At 32.0% G+C, this 19382-nt stretch overlaps 1 protein-coding gene across 1 annotated transcript; it reads left to right on the plus strand.

Annotated features, from left to right (window-relative positions):
* The first annotated feature begins 15202 nt into the window (after positions 1–15202).
* LOC149559392 (putative UPF0481 protein At3g02645) lies at positions 15203–16806 on the plus strand. Its single transcript, XM_089831419.1, has 3 exons — positions 15203–15971; positions 16029–16630; positions 16744–16806. Exons 1-3 carry the CDS (start codon positions 15203–15205, stop codon positions 16804–16806), a joined length of 1434 nt encoding a protein of 477 aa, XP_089687545.1.
* The last annotated feature ends 2576 nt before the right edge of the window (positions 16807–19382 follow it).

The raw sequence follows: 19382 nt of genomic DNA on the forward strand, positions 1-19382 counted from the left end.
ATGTCATATTTTTGTGAATAAATATTAAAAAAATATCTACGTAGGATAACCTAAGATTGAAAAAATATAGTACTATTTGTTATGTGGTATATTGAGTTAATTTTTGGATACAATAAATTTTCATGTATAATTTTTTTTCTCACAAGTGCAAGAGAAATGGAGGTGGAGTCATATGGATTTTAATTATTTAAGTGATTGATATATCTATGTATCAATCATGAGAAGAATTTTTTTTATGTGTATGTATGTATGGTGGGTTGCTTGGACAAGTAAGTGTTGAATCATATTTAGACAAGGTCAAGGAACCCTAAATCATCAATGTTTCATGTGGCTAAGTCTCAAAATGTAGTCATTTTTTCCATTGATGGTAACTATCATTAATCTTGTGACTGTGGTAACAAGTGAAGTGAGGATAAAACTCTTCTAAAATTCAACTATTTTCATTATTCATTTCATGCATGTAATTGTGGAAATGCTTTCATGGTGTTGGGATCCCAAATAAGTGAAAATAGAAATCATACTATTGTTTTTTGCACCTTGTGCAAACAAAAAGATAGCATGTTGTCCTAGTTAGAGTCCATAGCCATTCCCAATTTTGGTATAATGGTCATAACTCTAAATTTAACTATTGGATTTTCATGAAAATTGACTATGATTTTCCCCCATTAGGTTGTCTAAATTCATGCTTGATGGATTGGCTTTATGTGAATTGTGGTAAAGTTTATTAATGAATTTTTGTGACTATTTTGCAGGACCAACAAGCATGATTTTTTTTCAATTTCTACAAGTGTTTGTAAAATTATTTTGAATCTATTACCTTAGTGATTGTATCATGATTTGTGAGAGTTAGAATAAGGTTTGGGAATGTTTTGAAGTCTTTAAGTCTGAAAATTGTGGCTAAAATTCTTATCATGCATTGTTTGTCCATAGTTCCAACATCCCCATGTTAGATAACTAAGAGGGGGGTGAATTGGTTATTACCAATTATCCTATAGGAAATTAAAATACTTTTGTACTATATAAATAATGCAAATATATATATATATATGTGTGTGTGTGTGTGTGTGTGTGTGTGTGTAAAATTTGCTGAAAGAAAACTTCAGTCTCAGCAACAAGCCCTGTTGAGGTACCCAATCACAACCAAATCTCTATCAAATAGAGAAATAGAGAAAACCCAATGGGAAAAACCCTACTCTAAAAAGAGATAGAAAGGAAGTAAAAATAATATCTCTCAAGAGACTCTCTCAAAACCATAAGTACATTGAAAACCCCCCATGATAGAGGCTTGAGACATCATAGCCCCTACATAATGGTATAACTCACATGTGTCAATGATCATACCAAATAGCTTCAATTTGGGAGAAACATAGGTAATGGAAAAGGAGGATCAAACCCCTCAATGTAAGGTAAGGTGAAAAGTCTTAGTGGATGCTCAAAGGAGAAAGCATGAGAAGCTTGAAATCGAGTCTCCAATTGAGGTGGGATAATAGGTGTGTTGAATCTTTCATTTGAGAGGAGATAAATGTCCTTTAATATATCCTCAAAAAAATATCTAAGTGGCTCGATAAATGGAGCTAGAATGTTGGGAACTCTGTTAGGAGATTTGGAATGAGACTGTTAAGTCCATCTTGTGAAATGATATGACTGATGCATCTGTTAAGATGAACTAGTGATTGATCTCTGATCTATAAATTTTATTTGTTGAATGAGATTCCTTGAATTATAACGATCACCTGACTATGATAGATAAGTATCTTCTTTTCCTTATACTACTTATAGCCTTCTTTAATCCATAGTCATCTACTTCTTACTTGTTCACATACATTCTACATTTGGATATGATATAATGTTTTACATATATATCAATCTACTTAATTACCTTTTGGAGTTGGCTACAACACCCATTTCATCATAACTTAGAAAGTCAGCTCACTACTATAACTCAGGTTCTAAAGACAACTCAATGATGTTCTAACACTCAGAAAATACTATGAACACTTGACATACTCAGGCACTCGGTTGACATTGAAGCTCTATCGATACTGATCACTTTAAGTATTAGGAACTTAGTCAATGTTGTATGACTTGGTGAACACTACAAAACTTTGTAGATACCCAGTCACTCAGTTCACACTACATGGCTTTGTCAACAATAAATTCACTTTGTTAAAATACTTCAAGCTCAATAGACACTGATATACTTGGTTAACACTAAGATCTTCATTACTTATACTAGAGAGCTCAATAGATTCTGCTACGTTTGGGCAATACTATAAACTGTCTCAATTTCTTGGTAGATACTATGAAGCTCGTCCTAAATTGTAATTTGTCTGACTAGCTTGGTAGCAACTGAAATGAACTGACTAAGTGTTAAGTCAGTAATAAACATGCAAGTGTAAAAGAAATAAGATGAACAGATGAGACACTAGATTTAATGTGGAAACCGAATATGGAAAAAACCACCATGTAACTAGCTACTGATTTTCACTCTTATGAAGTGAGCCCTATTAGGAGCCAACCTAGTTAAAGGTTACAAAACACACTATTAGGTGTGACCTTATTAGAGGATTTAATCACCCTATTAAGAGTGGCCTTGCAAGAGGTCTTTAGAACAATTCAAAGGAAATGTCACCTTGTTAAAGGATTTAAAACTAGTTGTTAAACCAGCTCTGCTAAGAGATTTTGGAATCACTACTACAATGGTGAGAAGGTAACAATGAAATGACCTGAATGAGATGCAACTGAATTGCTGATTACAGATCTATATTTTGCTTCACACTAGATCCTTCCTAATTGAATATAACTTTGCTACTCCTCAAGGATATCTAACCATCTTTCAAATTTTTTCACGCTTTCCTCTTTAATCAATACACTTGTGTACTCACTCATACATTAGAATCTCAACTTGACTTTATATTTATACCATTCAAATAATCAAGTTGGCTCATTTACAACTTACAATCACCAATAATCATTACCACAATTGGCTAGAATCAATACTTGAAATAGTTAAACTTCGTTTCTCAAATTAGCAAAATCCATCATTGGCCGACTCTGCTTGGTAAACACTGATCCTAAAATGATTTTCGATGTTAACCAACAGATGCTTGGTTAACATTACAAACTTGGAAAATCCTTTGGCAACCGAGTGAACTTGGTGAACATTAACTCTGACCAATTTTTCTTTCATTAACCATGAGAGCTTGGTTAACACTACTTTCTATCATAATTTCCTTCAATGCCCGAGTGACCTTGGTGGACACTATCTTCACAAAGTAATCTCTAGGAATGCTTAGTAGAAAAGGAAAATTGTCTTGCTAACTATTAGTAAACAGATTTGTCCTCTCCAAAAACACCTTTACAATTGACTCTTGAATACCCAAAAGAAAGACAAACTCTGAAACTAACAATAGAGTCACTTGCAATTATCTTGTCAAGTGCTCTCTGAATTTTGAAATGAAGGTACAACTCCCTCCTTTTGATTTACAATAAATGATTTTCTGGTTATGCCTTTAACCTAGAAGGCAATGAAGGAATTCTAACATCCATTCATCAACATGACTGAACATTAAAATAAGCAATAGATGGACAATTTTAACTTCCTCCCTCAGAACCTTTAAACTCCAAAATACATTTCCAATATGCAACAAAGGAAAGGTAAACTTTCACATGTAATTAATATCCACAAGAACATGAATCACAGTAGAGTAAACAATAGTATCTACTACAAAAAGTTTAACATAACATATAATACTGTAGAATTTTATATACTTTGCCACAACTTCAAAAAATATATTCAAAGTTTTAAAGCATAGAATACTTAGGAAAAAATAGTTCTGACTTAATATTCTATGGATAGATGAACCTTTTTGATGCAAGATTGAAAAAAACTAAATTGTCTTCCCTTACCTTCAGAAGTGCAGACTCCTTCAAAATGGGAGGAACCCATTTACAATAGAATTTCCTATTTTTAAAGAAATCCTACCCCAAGTCATTTCTCAACTACCCTAACTTCTTTTCTTTAAAATCTATTTTCAATCCCGTACAACTTTTCATAAGGAACTGCCCTATTACAATAATAATTAATTCTTTAAAGAATTAATCATTTTTAAAATCTCTTTCCAATTTACCCTACCAATACTAATTACAATAATAATAATTAATTCCTTTTTAAAAAGAATTAATTATTTTAAATCATTCTTTTCCAAATATAATTCCTCTACTTTCACCCTCATATTATAATTAATTCGTTATAGAATTAATCATATGAGAAATTAGAGTAATGGTTTAATAATTAATGACTTTGCATTTAAGTTGAATATATTTAAATCATTAAAGAATTAAATAATATAAATTCAAAATAATTTGTAAATTTTAAAGGTTTCTAATTTCTCATGTTGTTGAGCTAAAAGGGGAAATATTTAGGGTTCCAAAACCTTAGCTAACACTAACCAAGTGAGCTCGGTAAACACTGTTGGCCAATTGATATGACATTCATGTAACAGCAAAGACAACACACAATTAGCCAATTGTATCCAACACTCTTAACAAAGTAATTTTCTTTTTTTTTTATAATTCAATTCAAGTGGGAGAATGTTGGAATCTAAAGTCATCATTTTCTCATCTAGTTGTGGTTGATTCATCAAAATGTCTTGGGTTATCACTAATTCTCATGTAGTAACTTTGTATGAGTTGACTTACTATAAATAGTAAGTTGTTTAGGTATCTTGCCTAAAGGAGTAATTTAAACAAGTGTCTAACATGTACTTCTATGAATCATACTTACTAAATTTAGTACGTGGCATATATTTCAAACTTTGGAACTTCATTCTTATCTACAACACAAAGTCATTATTGTTCATACATTTGAATAGTTTTTCAATTCTAAAATTCTTGAGTAATAAGAGTTTATAGATTGGCTTGCAGTCATTTACTAGTGTATAATTTTTGTAGGTTTTTCCATGTAAATATTATTTCATGTGAGTTTTCTCAATTTTACAATTTTCTATAGTATATAATTTTTCATTTCAAACACAAGACTCAAGGAGGGGATACAAAAATGGATCCCTAGCAGAGACACACTGTATCACTATTTACTATGTCCCAAAATCTCTATGATTCCCTTGGAGTCCCAAAATAGGTAATGACTTTGGAAAATCAGAGACAAAATCCACATTTTGATTCAGGAAAGATATTCTCATTGTTTGAATAAAGGGAAGGATGAACCCAAGTGGATAGGTTCTACCTTGATCATTATACCATAAAAGAGGAGCACAACGAAGGATCTATTAGGTTCTACCCCAATTTTTTCTAAAATAAATAAAGTAAGATGAGAAGAAAGAGGGAAGTAAAAATTAAATTAAAACCTAGCATTAAATCACACTAAATAGGGGTTAAAACATCATTAAATTGAAGTTATTCCAATTTAATATGTTACACTATGTAACCAATATTAGATGATTTTTTAATAATTTTATAATTCTAGAGTTTAGTTACACCCTTTACGAATACAACACATTTTCTTTGTATGAGGTTGTATCTATAAAAGAAAACTCAAGTGTAGCTTCTTATGTTATACTAACTAGTCATTCTAACTAATGGTTCATGACCATCTCTTGCTTAGCATTTGTGAGGTTGTAGTGGATGCTCCTAGATTAGAGACTTGTACTGCATTCCTATAGTTGTGAAAATATAATATCTTTGATTTGTTATATTTTCCATTATTGAATGGTATGTAAGGTAGCATGCTCATATAAAGTTATTGTAGATATGTCAAGTGTTTCATAAATAATCATATAGGACTATGAATATGTTGTAAAGAATTCATGTGTTGAATAATGAACAAGTGATGGATGTTTTTGGACATTATGTTTCTCCATCTTGGGGGTTTTTCTAGTGTATATCTTGTGTTATTTTTTGTGTTACATTTTTTGTTCTTTTACAGATGAAATTTGAATGAGTTTTTGCATATATTTCTCCTCTAGGTTATGTGGAAATTGTCATTGTAGAGCTAGCATAATTCATCTCAAGAATAGCATTACCTTGAATACAAATAGGAATTATAAACTATAGAGCCTATGATTCCAAGATGTTTTGTCTTATCCACTTGAGTCTCTTTTCTATAATAGTAATTATCAATTTGTAGTCAATAACTCTTCACCAGTTTTAATTTTGAGGCTAGATTGTGTGTGTGTGTGTGTGTGTGTGTGTGGGCGCGTGCGTGCGCACGTTCGTGCATGTGTGTGTGCATATATGTATCTCTAGGAATTCTCTTTGTGACCACTATATCTTTAAAAAATGTACATATATACTAGGTTATTTGTTTGTAGAGATTATTTTTCACCATATCATGTGTGTTGATGATCTTCATATTGTAAAGATAGTTATCTCATTTTTTTATAATTAACCATGAGTTTAGATGATTTGTGTCACTAATTTGATTCATTCGAGAGTTTATTACACTACCCAGTAGATTCTTAGTGTAAAGTCTGGCATGAACATTTTAGTTATGTCAAGTATATATATCTCTAGTAATTAAGTACATCAAATGTGGTACATGATATTCTTATTTCTCATTCATTAATTGTTAATCCCCTTCTCCTTTCATTATCATTTTTCCCTTATTTATTTTTGGTCCTTTCCTTTTTATTTTACTCCAACGAACTTGATAAACGTGCTCATTACTTCTTTTGTTTTCTAGGAAATAAGTGAAAATTTTGTATTTTGATGAAGGGTCAACTTTTTTCTCATTAAGTTTCTATGGTATTCTACTTTTAAATACTTCATGTTAAACATTAATCTACCAAAATATTATGTAACTACATGCCATGAGTGTCACTTCTTTAATAGATATTAGGATTAAATTGAGATTAGGTTTTGTAGTATTATATAACATTCCATTACATAATACATTTTACATCTAGATTAGCAAATTTCAACTAGTTGTGAAAGAGTAAAGTTGGTTCTAGATTTAAACTTTAACATACAATTGTTTAAGTTTGTAGCTATAGATTTATGTTGGTGAGAACATGCAATATGAAAGTTGAATTTTTGAATTTTCAAGATTCCCTATAACTAAAATATTTTGATAGTCTTTCATATAAATAGCAAATTCACAATATTTTATTATTTTCTCACTAGATCAACCATTATGAAAATAAAATGAAATTATATTTAAAAAATTTCAACTACTTAATAATTATTTAACCTTAATTTTATTTTATTATAAACTTATTGTTTGAATACAAAATCCAATCTAGTTTAATGTTTTCTCATTAGCTCAGCTAGAGTAGTATAGCTACACATGCATCAATAAATGGTGGTCAGCCTATTCAACATGATGGTGAGTTGGTGGCTGTGAGAGTTTCTCTTTAACTAAACTATTAAACCATTTTTATAGAGTTTTTTTCCACCTACTACTTAATAATTCTTTAATGTTATTATATTTTTTAAGTTAACGTACAAGTCCAATATAAAATTCACTATTGTTTCATTTTTTTTTGGACGGTTGACTAGTAATTTCCATGCCCTACAAATACGTATTAACTCTCTGATAGTCTATATATACAGCCCATATTTTCATCCCCTAGCATTTCAAGCAAACAAACTTCTTTCTTGTCAATTACATCTTTCTCTATGGGGAAGAAAGCTCTTTGATTTTATGAGTAATTCAATCTTGCCTCAATGTTCCTCAATTTATACTTTTCTTATATGTCAACCATGTTCATTGTTTCTGTTGCATGATAAGAGATTTACTATGATGTATCTTTTCCAGGAAAACAAAGTGTCTCCTGCAGCACTGCTCACCGGGTTATACGTGGCTTTCACTGTTCTTGCGTGTGTGTGGGTGCTTGTGTGCACCGCTAAGGGGAACTTCCCAATAAAGTGTTAAACATGTTTCAACGCAAGTATTTGCTTTTGTCACAATTGAAAACATTGCAGTATGTAATTCTGGTTGCCTTTCTATAAAGAAAAATCTGCTTTGAGAGTAAATTGCTAATTCAAATGGAGCAGTGAACTTGATTCAGCTGACTGATTTATGATTTTATTTTTTTATTTTTTTCCTCTTTTGGTTCTGTTCTTCTAATTCAAATTGTCCAAATTCAAGACTTACTGTATAAGAGGTTCACAATTTACTACTGTGTTGTAGATTCTTTCTTTAAATCTAACCAATCACAATAGGGAAGTTTTAATTAAAAATCAGTTAGAACAAAGAATATAAGTTTGTACATTTTAAACCAAAAAGAATCTTGTAAGTTAATATGATGAACCTACAACAAGTGATGTTGTTCTAATTAAAGAAATAAATAAATCAAGAATGGGCTACTAGGACCTTCTATAAAAATGTGGTCAAAATGATTGAATAAATGCTTCAATTGATAAGATTGAATTATTACAATATACAACTAATTCTCTTATAAAAGAAATAGTATTAGGACGGTACAATTGCCCAATCAAAATCTTTTAAATATTATTAATTTGTCAAAATATTAAATATTAGTTATCAAATAACCTTGAGTAAAATCACTAAAATCACCATTTTATGCTAGCTCTTCACTTAAAAACAATTAGAACATCTACGCATAAATAATTGGAAGATGAACTAAACTATCAATTTGGGAGAATATTTACTATAAATTCCATATATGTAACTGTATATGACAATCAACACGTTTCACAATTATCATTTATGATGTCATGTATAATAATTTTTAAAGATAGAATTAAATACTTATTTAAAAGTATAGAATTATCACACCATTATTATGTGTAGAATGATTTTCAAAATTGTTTGTTGCAAATATTTCTGTTAGCTAACTTTCTAAGTTAGAGCAATGTTTTTTGTTGGAATATATAGTTTTTTTTCAATTGTTTTTTGGGTATGTGAAGGATCATGATACCAACCTGTGGTCATAAGTGGCAATGAAAAAAAGAAAATTGATGTTAGTCAACTTGAAATAAAAATTTGAACACATTATCAACCTTACGGAAAAATATTTAAAGAATAGAATATGTAAGAAGATGAATGTAGTTTCTAAATAACTAGCCTTTTTTCTAAAAAAATAAATTAATCTAAGTAGTGAAAAATGTATTTGAATGTAGCAATACAAAATTTTTAAGAAAGGGATTAAAAAAATGTGTATGTCTAGCCATATTAATCATAATCAAATCATGATACTTTTAACAATATTTAGATATACATAGTAGATCCTTGCCTAGATATGACACGTTTTTTTTTTTTAGTTTTTCCCAAGTAATTTTTAAAACAAATTTAATAAAAAAATTTCATGATAAAAATAAATCTTGTGTCTGGCCACCTTAACTTTTCATGAACTTTATAAAATTGAATTTTTATTTTCTTATAGTATGTGAAACATAGAATGTAACACATATTTTGTATAGCAAAAAGGTTATATCATTTGAAAGTTACTACTATTTTTTGATCAATTTATCAATCATGACTTCAAAGGTAACTCAATTAGAAAATAAGTAATAATTACTTCTTGAACTTGAATTTGACAAAAATTATATCAATGGAAAGTTGATTATCTCCATAAGGAACCCTTTTTTGTTTCATTACCAGGTTAAAAAGGTCATTAGCTACTTAGCCAAAATTTGGAAAATAAAAAATAAGGAAAAAAAACAATTTGGGGTTAATCGTGTGCCTGTTGTCTCCCAAAGCCAAAACCCAAAGAAAATTCTTATCCTTGTGAGGTATTCAAACTAAATCGAGTATACGAAAAAAAGTGGGTATCTAATAATTATAAGATACTAGATTTGGAGAGTATAAAATATATGGATGTTTGTCAACAATTTTTTAAAAGAATTTCTCACCTCTCCTCGTCATCAGCATGGAAAAGGAAAATAGATCCAGGACAAGGAGCCTCAGGGGACCCCTAGAGATGCTAACTAGAAACATGGTGAGGATTTTGTGGCTATTAAGAGGGGGAGTTTCAAGAAACTAGAGGAGAGGAAAGATATTCTATATCATTTTTTTTATTGTGCCAACCCCCATTTTTTGTTACAATTTAATTTCAAAAATGACATTTTTTTAAGTTGAATTTTTGATATGTTGATTAATATTTTTTATATTTTTTGAATTAGAATTGTTCACAAATATTTTTTGATTTAATTATATTTTATTTATGATTATATTTTGTATTTTATAGTTAATAATAAAAATATTCATTTAACAAATTTATGTAAATAGTATAATAAATAAATAATATATGTTTTTAAAGTATTAGCTAGTAGCCAAAAGGATGAAGGGATGACCTTGGAGTACAAAAAGGTTCAAAGATCAGCTGGAGGTTACCTCATAATCATCTAACTCATACCAATGTTATACATAAAAAAAGAAGAAGAAGTTCCAAAATAGAACTATCAATACCACCAGTCATGTTACTAACCAGTAAATAAAATGGGAAAACATTTCAATAGCAAAGAAAATTATTACTGCTATCATTCCAACACTTAGACATATACATAAAAAGTAAAACTCGAGCATCAAGTTCAGAGTGATTAACAACATAATAGTGAAAAAAAAAAGAAAGAAAAAAAAGCCAAAGCTAGTTGCCCTCATTCTTTTCAAGTTCCTCATACTTCTTTTCCTCAGGCTCATCCCTATTCACATTCACCCCCTCCTCTTTGATAGGTTTTTCCAGAAGTGTCTTCAGCTAGTCCTCCACTAGAAATTCATAGATGGAGCAGGTAGTCTTTCTTTCCTTGCCCAAGTCTTTCTCATCCTTATTCACTTGCAGAAAATAAAGGATAGTGGTAGTGGAATGCATAAATTTTGTGGATAATTCCGCCAGTGTCAAATTAACATATAAATATATTAAAATAAATAATATTTGTTAATATATATCCTCTATTAGATTATGAAATAGAATATATAAAATATAATATATTTAACAATATCTGTGATATCATATTATACATATTTTGTTCTACTAAATAATGTATATATTATTTATACATTATAATATCTATTAAATATATTATATAATATATAATATATCATGATATAGTATCTAATATGTAAAGTATTATTTAATCTCACAAAACCATCATCAACATCTTGTAAAACTTGAAACTTTCATTTTTTTTTCTAATTATGCATGATGCAAGCAACCACTATCTAATAACCACATTGCATCTTTTTTGTGAATGAAGCAATTTGAAACAACGATGATTTCAAGCTATGCTAGACACAAGTTTTGGCTTCCATAGTTTAGTGACACCATGACTTGACTTACACTAACCTAAAGCATGTCCATGGACAAAGTATTTTTGACACATTATTATTCCAGGTCAAAAAAGCTTCTTTGTGACCAAAAGTAGGTATTTTAGGTATCACATGCCTGCAAGAGCTAATATTATGCCCAAATAGATGATAATGGAAACAACAATAGTGAAATAGTATATATTTAAAAGAAGGGTTTTCAATTTTTTATTTTAAAATTTTCTTTGGACTTTAAACTTTATCTATATAAATCATGTTCTTATTCTATTGGCTAGTCAAATTACCTATCTGATTTTGAAGCATATTAATTTGTTGTTTTGAAAAACTTATCTCTTTTACTCTATATATATTTATTATTTTCTATTATTCAACTTCTAGGAATGGGCAATACTAAGAGGGGGGTGAACTAGTATTGAAACACTTTTACACCAGCTAAACAATTAAAAAAATAGATTGTAATTTTTTAAAAATAAATCACATTGATAAATAGAGATCTGCCACCAATCCATGAGAGAAATGCATAGTTGAGTAGTGCATAGCTTTATGAAATGTCCATTTCAACTATTTTAAAAAAAAATATATATATAATCCTTAAAACATATTATGTAGGCTAAAATTGACCATAATATATTGCCATAAATATGGTCAAGAGAATTTAAGTGCTATAAATACACAAATAATTATATCCGTGAATTAAATAGAAAATAAGCTTTTCTCAAAGAGAAAATAGTTTGAAGGACTTTGTTGATATTGAACTTTACTACTCCACCAAATAGATGATGTTCTAAAATCAAACCTCATCATTATTATTCAATTAGACAAAAGTGGACAAATGTATAGTCAAAGACTATTTTAACTGATAATTCCTATAATTAGTTAGAAATTTAGGTTATGTCTTATGTTCATTGATCATTTTTGATTCATTTCATGTAGATATTAAAAATATGGCATTGAGACAAAAATTGACAAATAGAATAATTTTCAATGATTGCTAAATATTGTCAAACTTTTTTTTTAATATAATTTGAAATTTTCTATCGATGGACTGTGATGCATTGCAAAAAATATGAAGTTATAAATTGTGAAAATTAGGAGTGTCTCAGGACTTGATAAGGTCAACAAGTATTGAACCAAGAGGAGTATCTTAAGTATTGCCTTTGAGTAGTTTTTCTAGTTGTGTCAAGAAGACCTACTTTCATCTTTAAATGGATTTCTCCTAAAATATTGTCTTGATTCGTGCCTTATTAGTTTTTGTACGAAATCATACCTTTAAGTAGTTTAAACTTTCTCTAGCATGATGGAGATTATAAAAAATAGAGCGCACAGACATGTATTTTGATCTCATCACTTGTTATGAATATGAATATAGAAATAAATCATATAAAGAATCTAAGTAATCCCTTTCAATAGAATATGAGTGCATCATGTTTTTAGTTTGTAGATTTCGAAGCCAAAGTGATGAGATTTAATCTTTCAATCATGTGCAAGCATTAGACATAATATTGATATCACTTCCTACACATTAGGAATAGGAAGTCATCTTGCACACATTTGGAGTGTCGTGCAACAAGTGTGGATAATATTTAAAATCTATAATCATTGCATTGATTATATTTTTAGGGTAAAAGCACAAACCTGTGTGACCCTTTTACAAAGGACAAGGCTAACAAAAGTCTAATTATTCACCTTCAATGACATAAAAATGGTAGTATTATTTCGAATCTAAAAATCAAGTAAGCTAATTAAATGTGTAGAAATAGATGAAGTTTATGATTATAATTTTTAAATATTATTAGGAATAAGAATTGATATATTTTCCTAATTAATAAATTCATTTTTTTAGCTGCTAAAAGATGCTGAAAATTAGGGTTCTAGTTCACACCACCAACCTATTTGGAAATAAACTTATTTGCCTTTGATGACAAATTTTTATATGAAAACCTAACAAAGATTAGTACATCATGAATAGATTCGTATGTAAGTTATAGTTAAGGGAAGGAATATTTTTCAAATAGGTGTATCATCAAACTAATTAGCATATAACATATATAGAAATGGAAATAGATAGAGATAATATAATAGCCATGACTAGAAGTGTGTTTACATTTTTGTTATTTATTTCTATTAGCTATAGAGAGATCAGAAAAGGAATACATAGATCACAGAGGATCATAAAAGAGGCAAAGCCTCAAACCAAGTCCAAAGTAGCAATGATACAACAAGGATGAATCATATACAACAAGAACTGAACAGCAAAGATCTAGTGTAGAATATCACAGTAAGCATCCACCCATCCGGTCCAACTTAGTGGGCCTTCCATCCAAACAATACTCTTCCGCTCCTGGATCTGGGATAACATAAAGATCTCCTCCTTTCTGGCATTATGGTTCCTCCTAGTCACTTAGTTCAGCTTCTAGCATGTGTGCTCAAACACCCAAAAATTATCAAGAGTCCTACGCCACTGATAGCCATACTTCAGCTCGTAAAAGAAGATAGTAGCTTGCCCATCTTTAAGAAACCTTCTTAATTTATCCTTTTCAATTATCATGGTAGTTTGAACCTGCAAGAAGAATTTAAAATATGTGAGTTTTTGAAAAAATTCAGTAAGAACCCTTGGCTTACCTTGGTACTTCTCCTCATTCTTACATTTCCAGATTTGCGAAAGAATGTTAGAAGACAACATGTTCCAGAAAAAATTAGCATCCTTACTAAGACCATTAATGTGACCAGTAACAATTTCAACGATATTCGCATTAATAGGTTAATAAATACCAAAAAGTTTCCATATTTCTTTAGCAAAAAGGCAATCAAACAAAATATGTCTACCCGTATTAGGCAACTTGCAAATATTACATAAATCAGAATGTTGAACATCTCTTTTAATTTGAAGTCTATCAGTTAACATCAGCCATTTAAAACATTGAATTTTTGGCTCAACAAGACTTTTCCAATTAGTATTCAACTACTTATTCGAAGCTTTATTATCAAAAGAACAGTACCAAATTTTATTAATATGAACAATAATATCTTCATTGTGAGCAATGATCTTGTATATCTTCATTTTTGTTATTCTAGAAATCAATAGATAGAATATACACAATAATTTGATTATGATAATATTTAATTGTGCTAGTCATATGTAAAGTACAAAATATGTATAAATGGTAATAACAAAATTATTTATATTTGATGAAGTAGAAATCCATTATAAGAATATTAGTATAACACTATAAAATATTTGATTAATGGAGAAAAAAACCAATGATGATAATGATTCTAGATTGGTCACAATGATGCCTTGGACTTCACATAAATGGGATGATCGGACATCCTTCCTCCTTTGACTTATAACTCTTAGCAGACCATAATCTATTTGTTTATTTTCAGTAGTACTGAATATATTTGACTTTCTCCCAACCACGTTTTCATATGAATATTTACTAATAATTTAAAATAGATCTTAGATACCCAACCGAAATACTTTTCTTTAAAAAATATGTATATTATCGGTCCAAGTGAATACCATGTGAATGACGGCTAATATTTGTTTTAAAGTGCAATTCAATAGTCAATCCTCTCCTATTCATTTTCTTCTAATTGTATTTATTAAATTGTACCTCGTATATTCCTTTTTATAAATGACAGGACGAATGGTCATGGGAGAATTGATGGATACCCAATGTCCTCTTTCACATAACAAAAGTCTAAATGCGGGAGAAGCGTTGAAATGTCAGTTCATTGAAGTCCATTGCATTTTTCATATTAACCTGTTATATGCATTTACCCATGTTCCATAGATTCAATTTATATTTTGTTGGACTCTTCGAACATGCCCTCCCTAGGAAAAATGGATAGAAGAGTTGAAGGACAATTTAATCTGGTCATGTAATTATTATATATTTCTGACTTCATGATATGTTCCTTCTCCGGTGAGATAATCTCATGAGCTTGTAAAGAATGTCGAAGTTTGATGAGAATAAATGGATGAGAGAAGCCAAAGAGTATCTGGCTCAGAAGAATAAGTCCTATGAGAAGCCTCCGTGCATATTCAGGACATCCATGGCCTTGCTGAAAGAAAATGAGCATTCCTATGTGCCTCAGATTGTTTCTATCGGCCCTAACCATTTCGGGAAAGAGTGGCTCATGGGAATGGAAACATTCAAAGGCGATGCAGCACGTAGAGAGGTTTTTAGAATTCAGTATGGAACCAAGAAATCTGACGTTGAATTCGAACAAGTGATTGAGAGAATCAGGAGGAGGGAAGAGGATATAAAGCGGTGCTACTATAGAGAAACATCATTCAAGGGTGATGTGCTCCATTTGATGTTGGCTCAGGATGCTTGTTTCATTCTCGAGTTTTTCAGAAATCCCCTCTTCGGATTGGAAGACGATGAATCCTTCCAAGATGAGTTTTTGTTTCTGCCAGAGCATCATCCAATCTTCGGGCCCGTATCCGAGAATGCTTGGATTAAAGCGGAGATCATGAAGGACTTGATCAAGTTGGACAATCAAATACCGCTGTTTCTCTTGGAAGATGTTCGTACTATGGAGATGAACGCTAATTCCCAAGAGAGCGCCCAAGAGAAACTTGACAGATTGCTGAGGAAAATGTTCGAGAGAATCTGCTATCGGCCTTTCGAGTTCTGTGCAGAGGACGCATCAAAGAAACGGAAGCACATTCTGGACATCTATCACGACTCCTGCCTTGGGGCCCTGCCAACCGAAAGTACTGAAAAGGAATTAGTGAAAATTAACGTTCAATATTATTGTTCGTGTTTTGCAGGTTCAAAAGGTGGTCACTGCGTATGTTCTGGACGAGCAGACGGGAAAAGTTCTGAGAATGTCAAACAACGTAAGAAATGGTGGCTGAACTTTCCATATGCAGTTGAATTGAAGAACGGAGGAATCAGATTCGAGGCCGATGGAAAAACTGTGGACGACGTTAAATACGAGGGTAAAACTCTGACTCTGGTGCGGCTGAAATTGGATGTGGACTCGGAGTTGTATATAAGGAATTTAATTGCCCTGGAGATATGTTCTCCGGGGTTCAAGAAGAAAAGAATGACTGCTTATTGTCAGTTCCTGCATGAGCTGTGCCAAACAAGCGAGGGAGTAGATGTGTTGAGAAAGGAGGGTGTCATAATTGGTAATCTTTGGCCCACTAAACTGGTCACCCAATTGCTGAGCGTCTCCAACATCACAATTTCCTGGCCACAGTGCAAATCCATCATAGAAACGAGGGAAAATCTGAGCAGCTATAAGACGCGGCGCTCTATTGTTCTGAGAAGCCTTTGGAACGAATTCTGGGAAGCGTATGGTTCAAAACCGTGGATGGTAGTTGGAGGCTTCGGAGCGATTCTTGTCCTCTTTCTGACTGTCGTGCAGGTCTTTTGCTCGTTTAAACAATGTGGGCCAAGGTCAAATTAAAGACGGGGCATCATTTGTGACTAGATTCTGAGTTCTGCTTTAAAGCCGTAATTTGTTTGGTTTCCTACTAGCTGTTGCATGTAGTTAAGTGGAGAGGCTTATTTAGTTCCGCCATGCATATGGCAGTTGCTTAAACAGTTATTAAACTGAATTTTTATAGCTAATAGAGATTCAGCCTTTCTAACCATTTATCTTGTCTTACTTTTTCCTTACTTTTTATATCACTAAACTTGCATGTTTATTAATTATAAATATTAATTCAAACTTTTTGGCAATCTTTTATTGGTCCATGTGTTCAGTAGCAGAATGATAGAAAAGGGTTTTAGAATTACGATGCAAGAGAAGGCCCATTCCACAAGGTCTCGATTGCGGGTTTGGTGCAGAATGGAGATAAAAATATTGCAAAGCTCGTATAGTTGGCAATAAAGTGTAGGAACACGAGATCTTAGGCCATTCTGATTTTAAACCTTCACATTGAGATCATTTTATTCAAGGATTTAATCAAGGAAAGAAATAGCTCCATAAAATGTGCCAGTTGAGTTAATCATGCCAAATGAAAAAAGAAAATCATGCTTCCGTGCCATGTCTGGTTTCCAGTAATTGTATTTCATGCTTAGTATTTCCCTGAGAGACTCTGCATTATAGTTACACTATTATTGCTGAGTTCTCCGTGGTATCATTTCCTATCTGCACAATCTGCTTCTGGAGTTGTAATTTATCTTCAACAATTGATTTTTTTTGGCTTGAATTGATGCCCTCTTGTTAAATAAAACACTGGGCTCTTCTAAAGCTTTTTTTCCTTTTTATCCCTTTTTAAATAACTTTTGTCTATTTAATCTTCCCCAGATTTGGAGTCTAACTAAGCTAGTGTTGGCATTACCTCTTTCTCCTCTACAGATCATGCACTTTGAGATCTTCCTCTAGATATGCTCCACAACTTAGACATTATTAAGCATGAGTAATAGTGAGCGGAACGACACTTATGGTTGTTGTAGAAAAGCCAGGCGTAATGGCACAGTCAAGCTGTACAACCATCCTTAGAGCATTGTTCCATCATTACAACTGAATGATCAGTTTTATACAAATGTAGCTCTGAAAATAAATGCTAAGCTATGCCACTTTAAGTAAAAATATATGAAAGTGGGCTAAGAGTGTTAGTATAACATTTTTTACTTTCAATTAGACTATCTTTTATTGGTTCTTGGTAATGTTTTTGAAGTACTAGATAGTAGTCAAAAGAAAGGAGGTTGACCCTAGAGTACAAAAAGGGTAGACCAAAAACAGTCAGGGGTTACCACCCACCTATCTAACTGATACTAGTTTTAAACTTCAAAAAAAATAGAGAAAAGCTCCAAACTAGAGCAGTTCTTACCGTCCACCCTATTCTTAACAAGCATATAAAAAGTAAAACATACCAACAGCTAATAGACTTATTGCTGCTATCAGTCCAATACTTGATCGAAAAACATACATAACAAAACCCCGTTGGGCACCAAGTTCAACGAGAACAAAAACATAAAGACAACAACAAAAAATAGAGCTAGGGCTAGTTGCCCGCTTTCTTTCCACCTTCCTTGTTACTCTCCTCCTTAGGGTCTTCCCTATTTATGTCCACCCCCTCCTCTTTGATAGGTTTCTCAAGGAGAGTTTTGAGCCCGTCCTCTACCAAAAAGCCGTATATAGAGCGAGGGGTTTCACTCTCCTTTTCTAGATCCTTCTCATTGTTGTTCATCTGTAGGAAATAGAAAGTGGTGGTAGTAGAGTGAATGACCTTTGTGGAGAATTCCACCAAGGTTTCAATTTTTTTACAAATGCCATGTGGTTCTTCGTGAGCTCTTTCATATAATTCTCCAACCTTGCCTTGTTGTGGCTCTAACCATGGCTATGTTTCCCTTTTTCTACCCCACCTTTGGGAGTGTCTTTCATGGGGGAGGTGATGTCATCCCCCACTTTTGTTTGTGGAAGGGATAGCTTCCAGTGTCTGAGACATGTGACGGGCTAGGAGGGCTAGAGACAACCTTCTTTTCAGTGTCTTGGTGAGGCCTCTTCCTCTTAATTGGTTTCTTCTCACTCTCAGTTGACTTAGAGCTATAGTCCTATTTGGGGGAGGACTTAAATTTCTCCATTTGGAGACATTTGCGAGCCCTCTGAGCAGTTATCCTGCTCTTTCCTATGTCAATATCAAAATCAATAAGGGTAATTTTAACCTCCAAACAAGGGGTTTTCTTGACTTTTCTATGGCTAGAGGTAGGGTTGGGGTTTGTGGATATTTGGGGGGTAGCAATAATCAATGGGTTGACCAGAAGCGATAGGTTTAAGGAAAGGTGGCGTTTGTAAAGTTTGTGCATGAAACCCTGGTGGATAATATAAAAGGGTTTGCCCTCCTCTCTCTTTTTCCTAGCCTTAAAGAAATAGTCCTCCATGGAATAAAGAAAAAGGTAATGAAAAGAAATCAGATCACGGTTCCTAAAATGGTTGAGAATGGGGAAATGGTAGTAGTATAGCAGCTGGAACTGATCTTCAAGGGTAATATATCTCATAATGGCATAGCAGATCACATCCCAAGGTAGTGGAAGATCCTCCCTGGAAAACATACCATGTGCATGAACTAGCTCCTCATTAGGTCTTAATTTTTTTTCTCATATTGGTTCCATCTGCCATCTTGGACTGCTTACACCATTTCTTTCCTTCCATGGGAAACCTACCAACC

This window comes from Cupressus sempervirens, chromosome 5 (genome assembly GCF_028749045.1).
Source record: "Cupressus sempervirens isolate cs-2001-9-10 chromosome 5, ASM2874904v1, whole genome shotgun sequence".
Taxonomy (NCBI): Eukaryota; Viridiplantae; Streptophyta; class Pinopsida; order Cupressales; family Cupressaceae; genus Cupressus; species Cupressus sempervirens.

Excerpts from the sequence above, each read along its gene's own strand:
- LOC149559392 (XM_089831419.1), top strand. The coding sequence starts at position 15,203 with ATGTCGAAGTTTGATGAGAATAAATGGATGAGAGAAGCCAAAGAGTAT. Across the intron at positions 15,972-16,028 it reads TGGGGCCCTGCCAACCGAAA|GTTCAAAAGGTGGTCACTGC; the intron begins GTACTGAAAAGG and ends CGTGTTTTGCAG. Across the intron at positions 16,631-16,743 it reads TCTTTCTGACTGTCGTGCAG|CTGTTGCATGTAGTTAAGTG; the intron begins GTCTTTTGCTCG and ends GTTTCCTACTAG.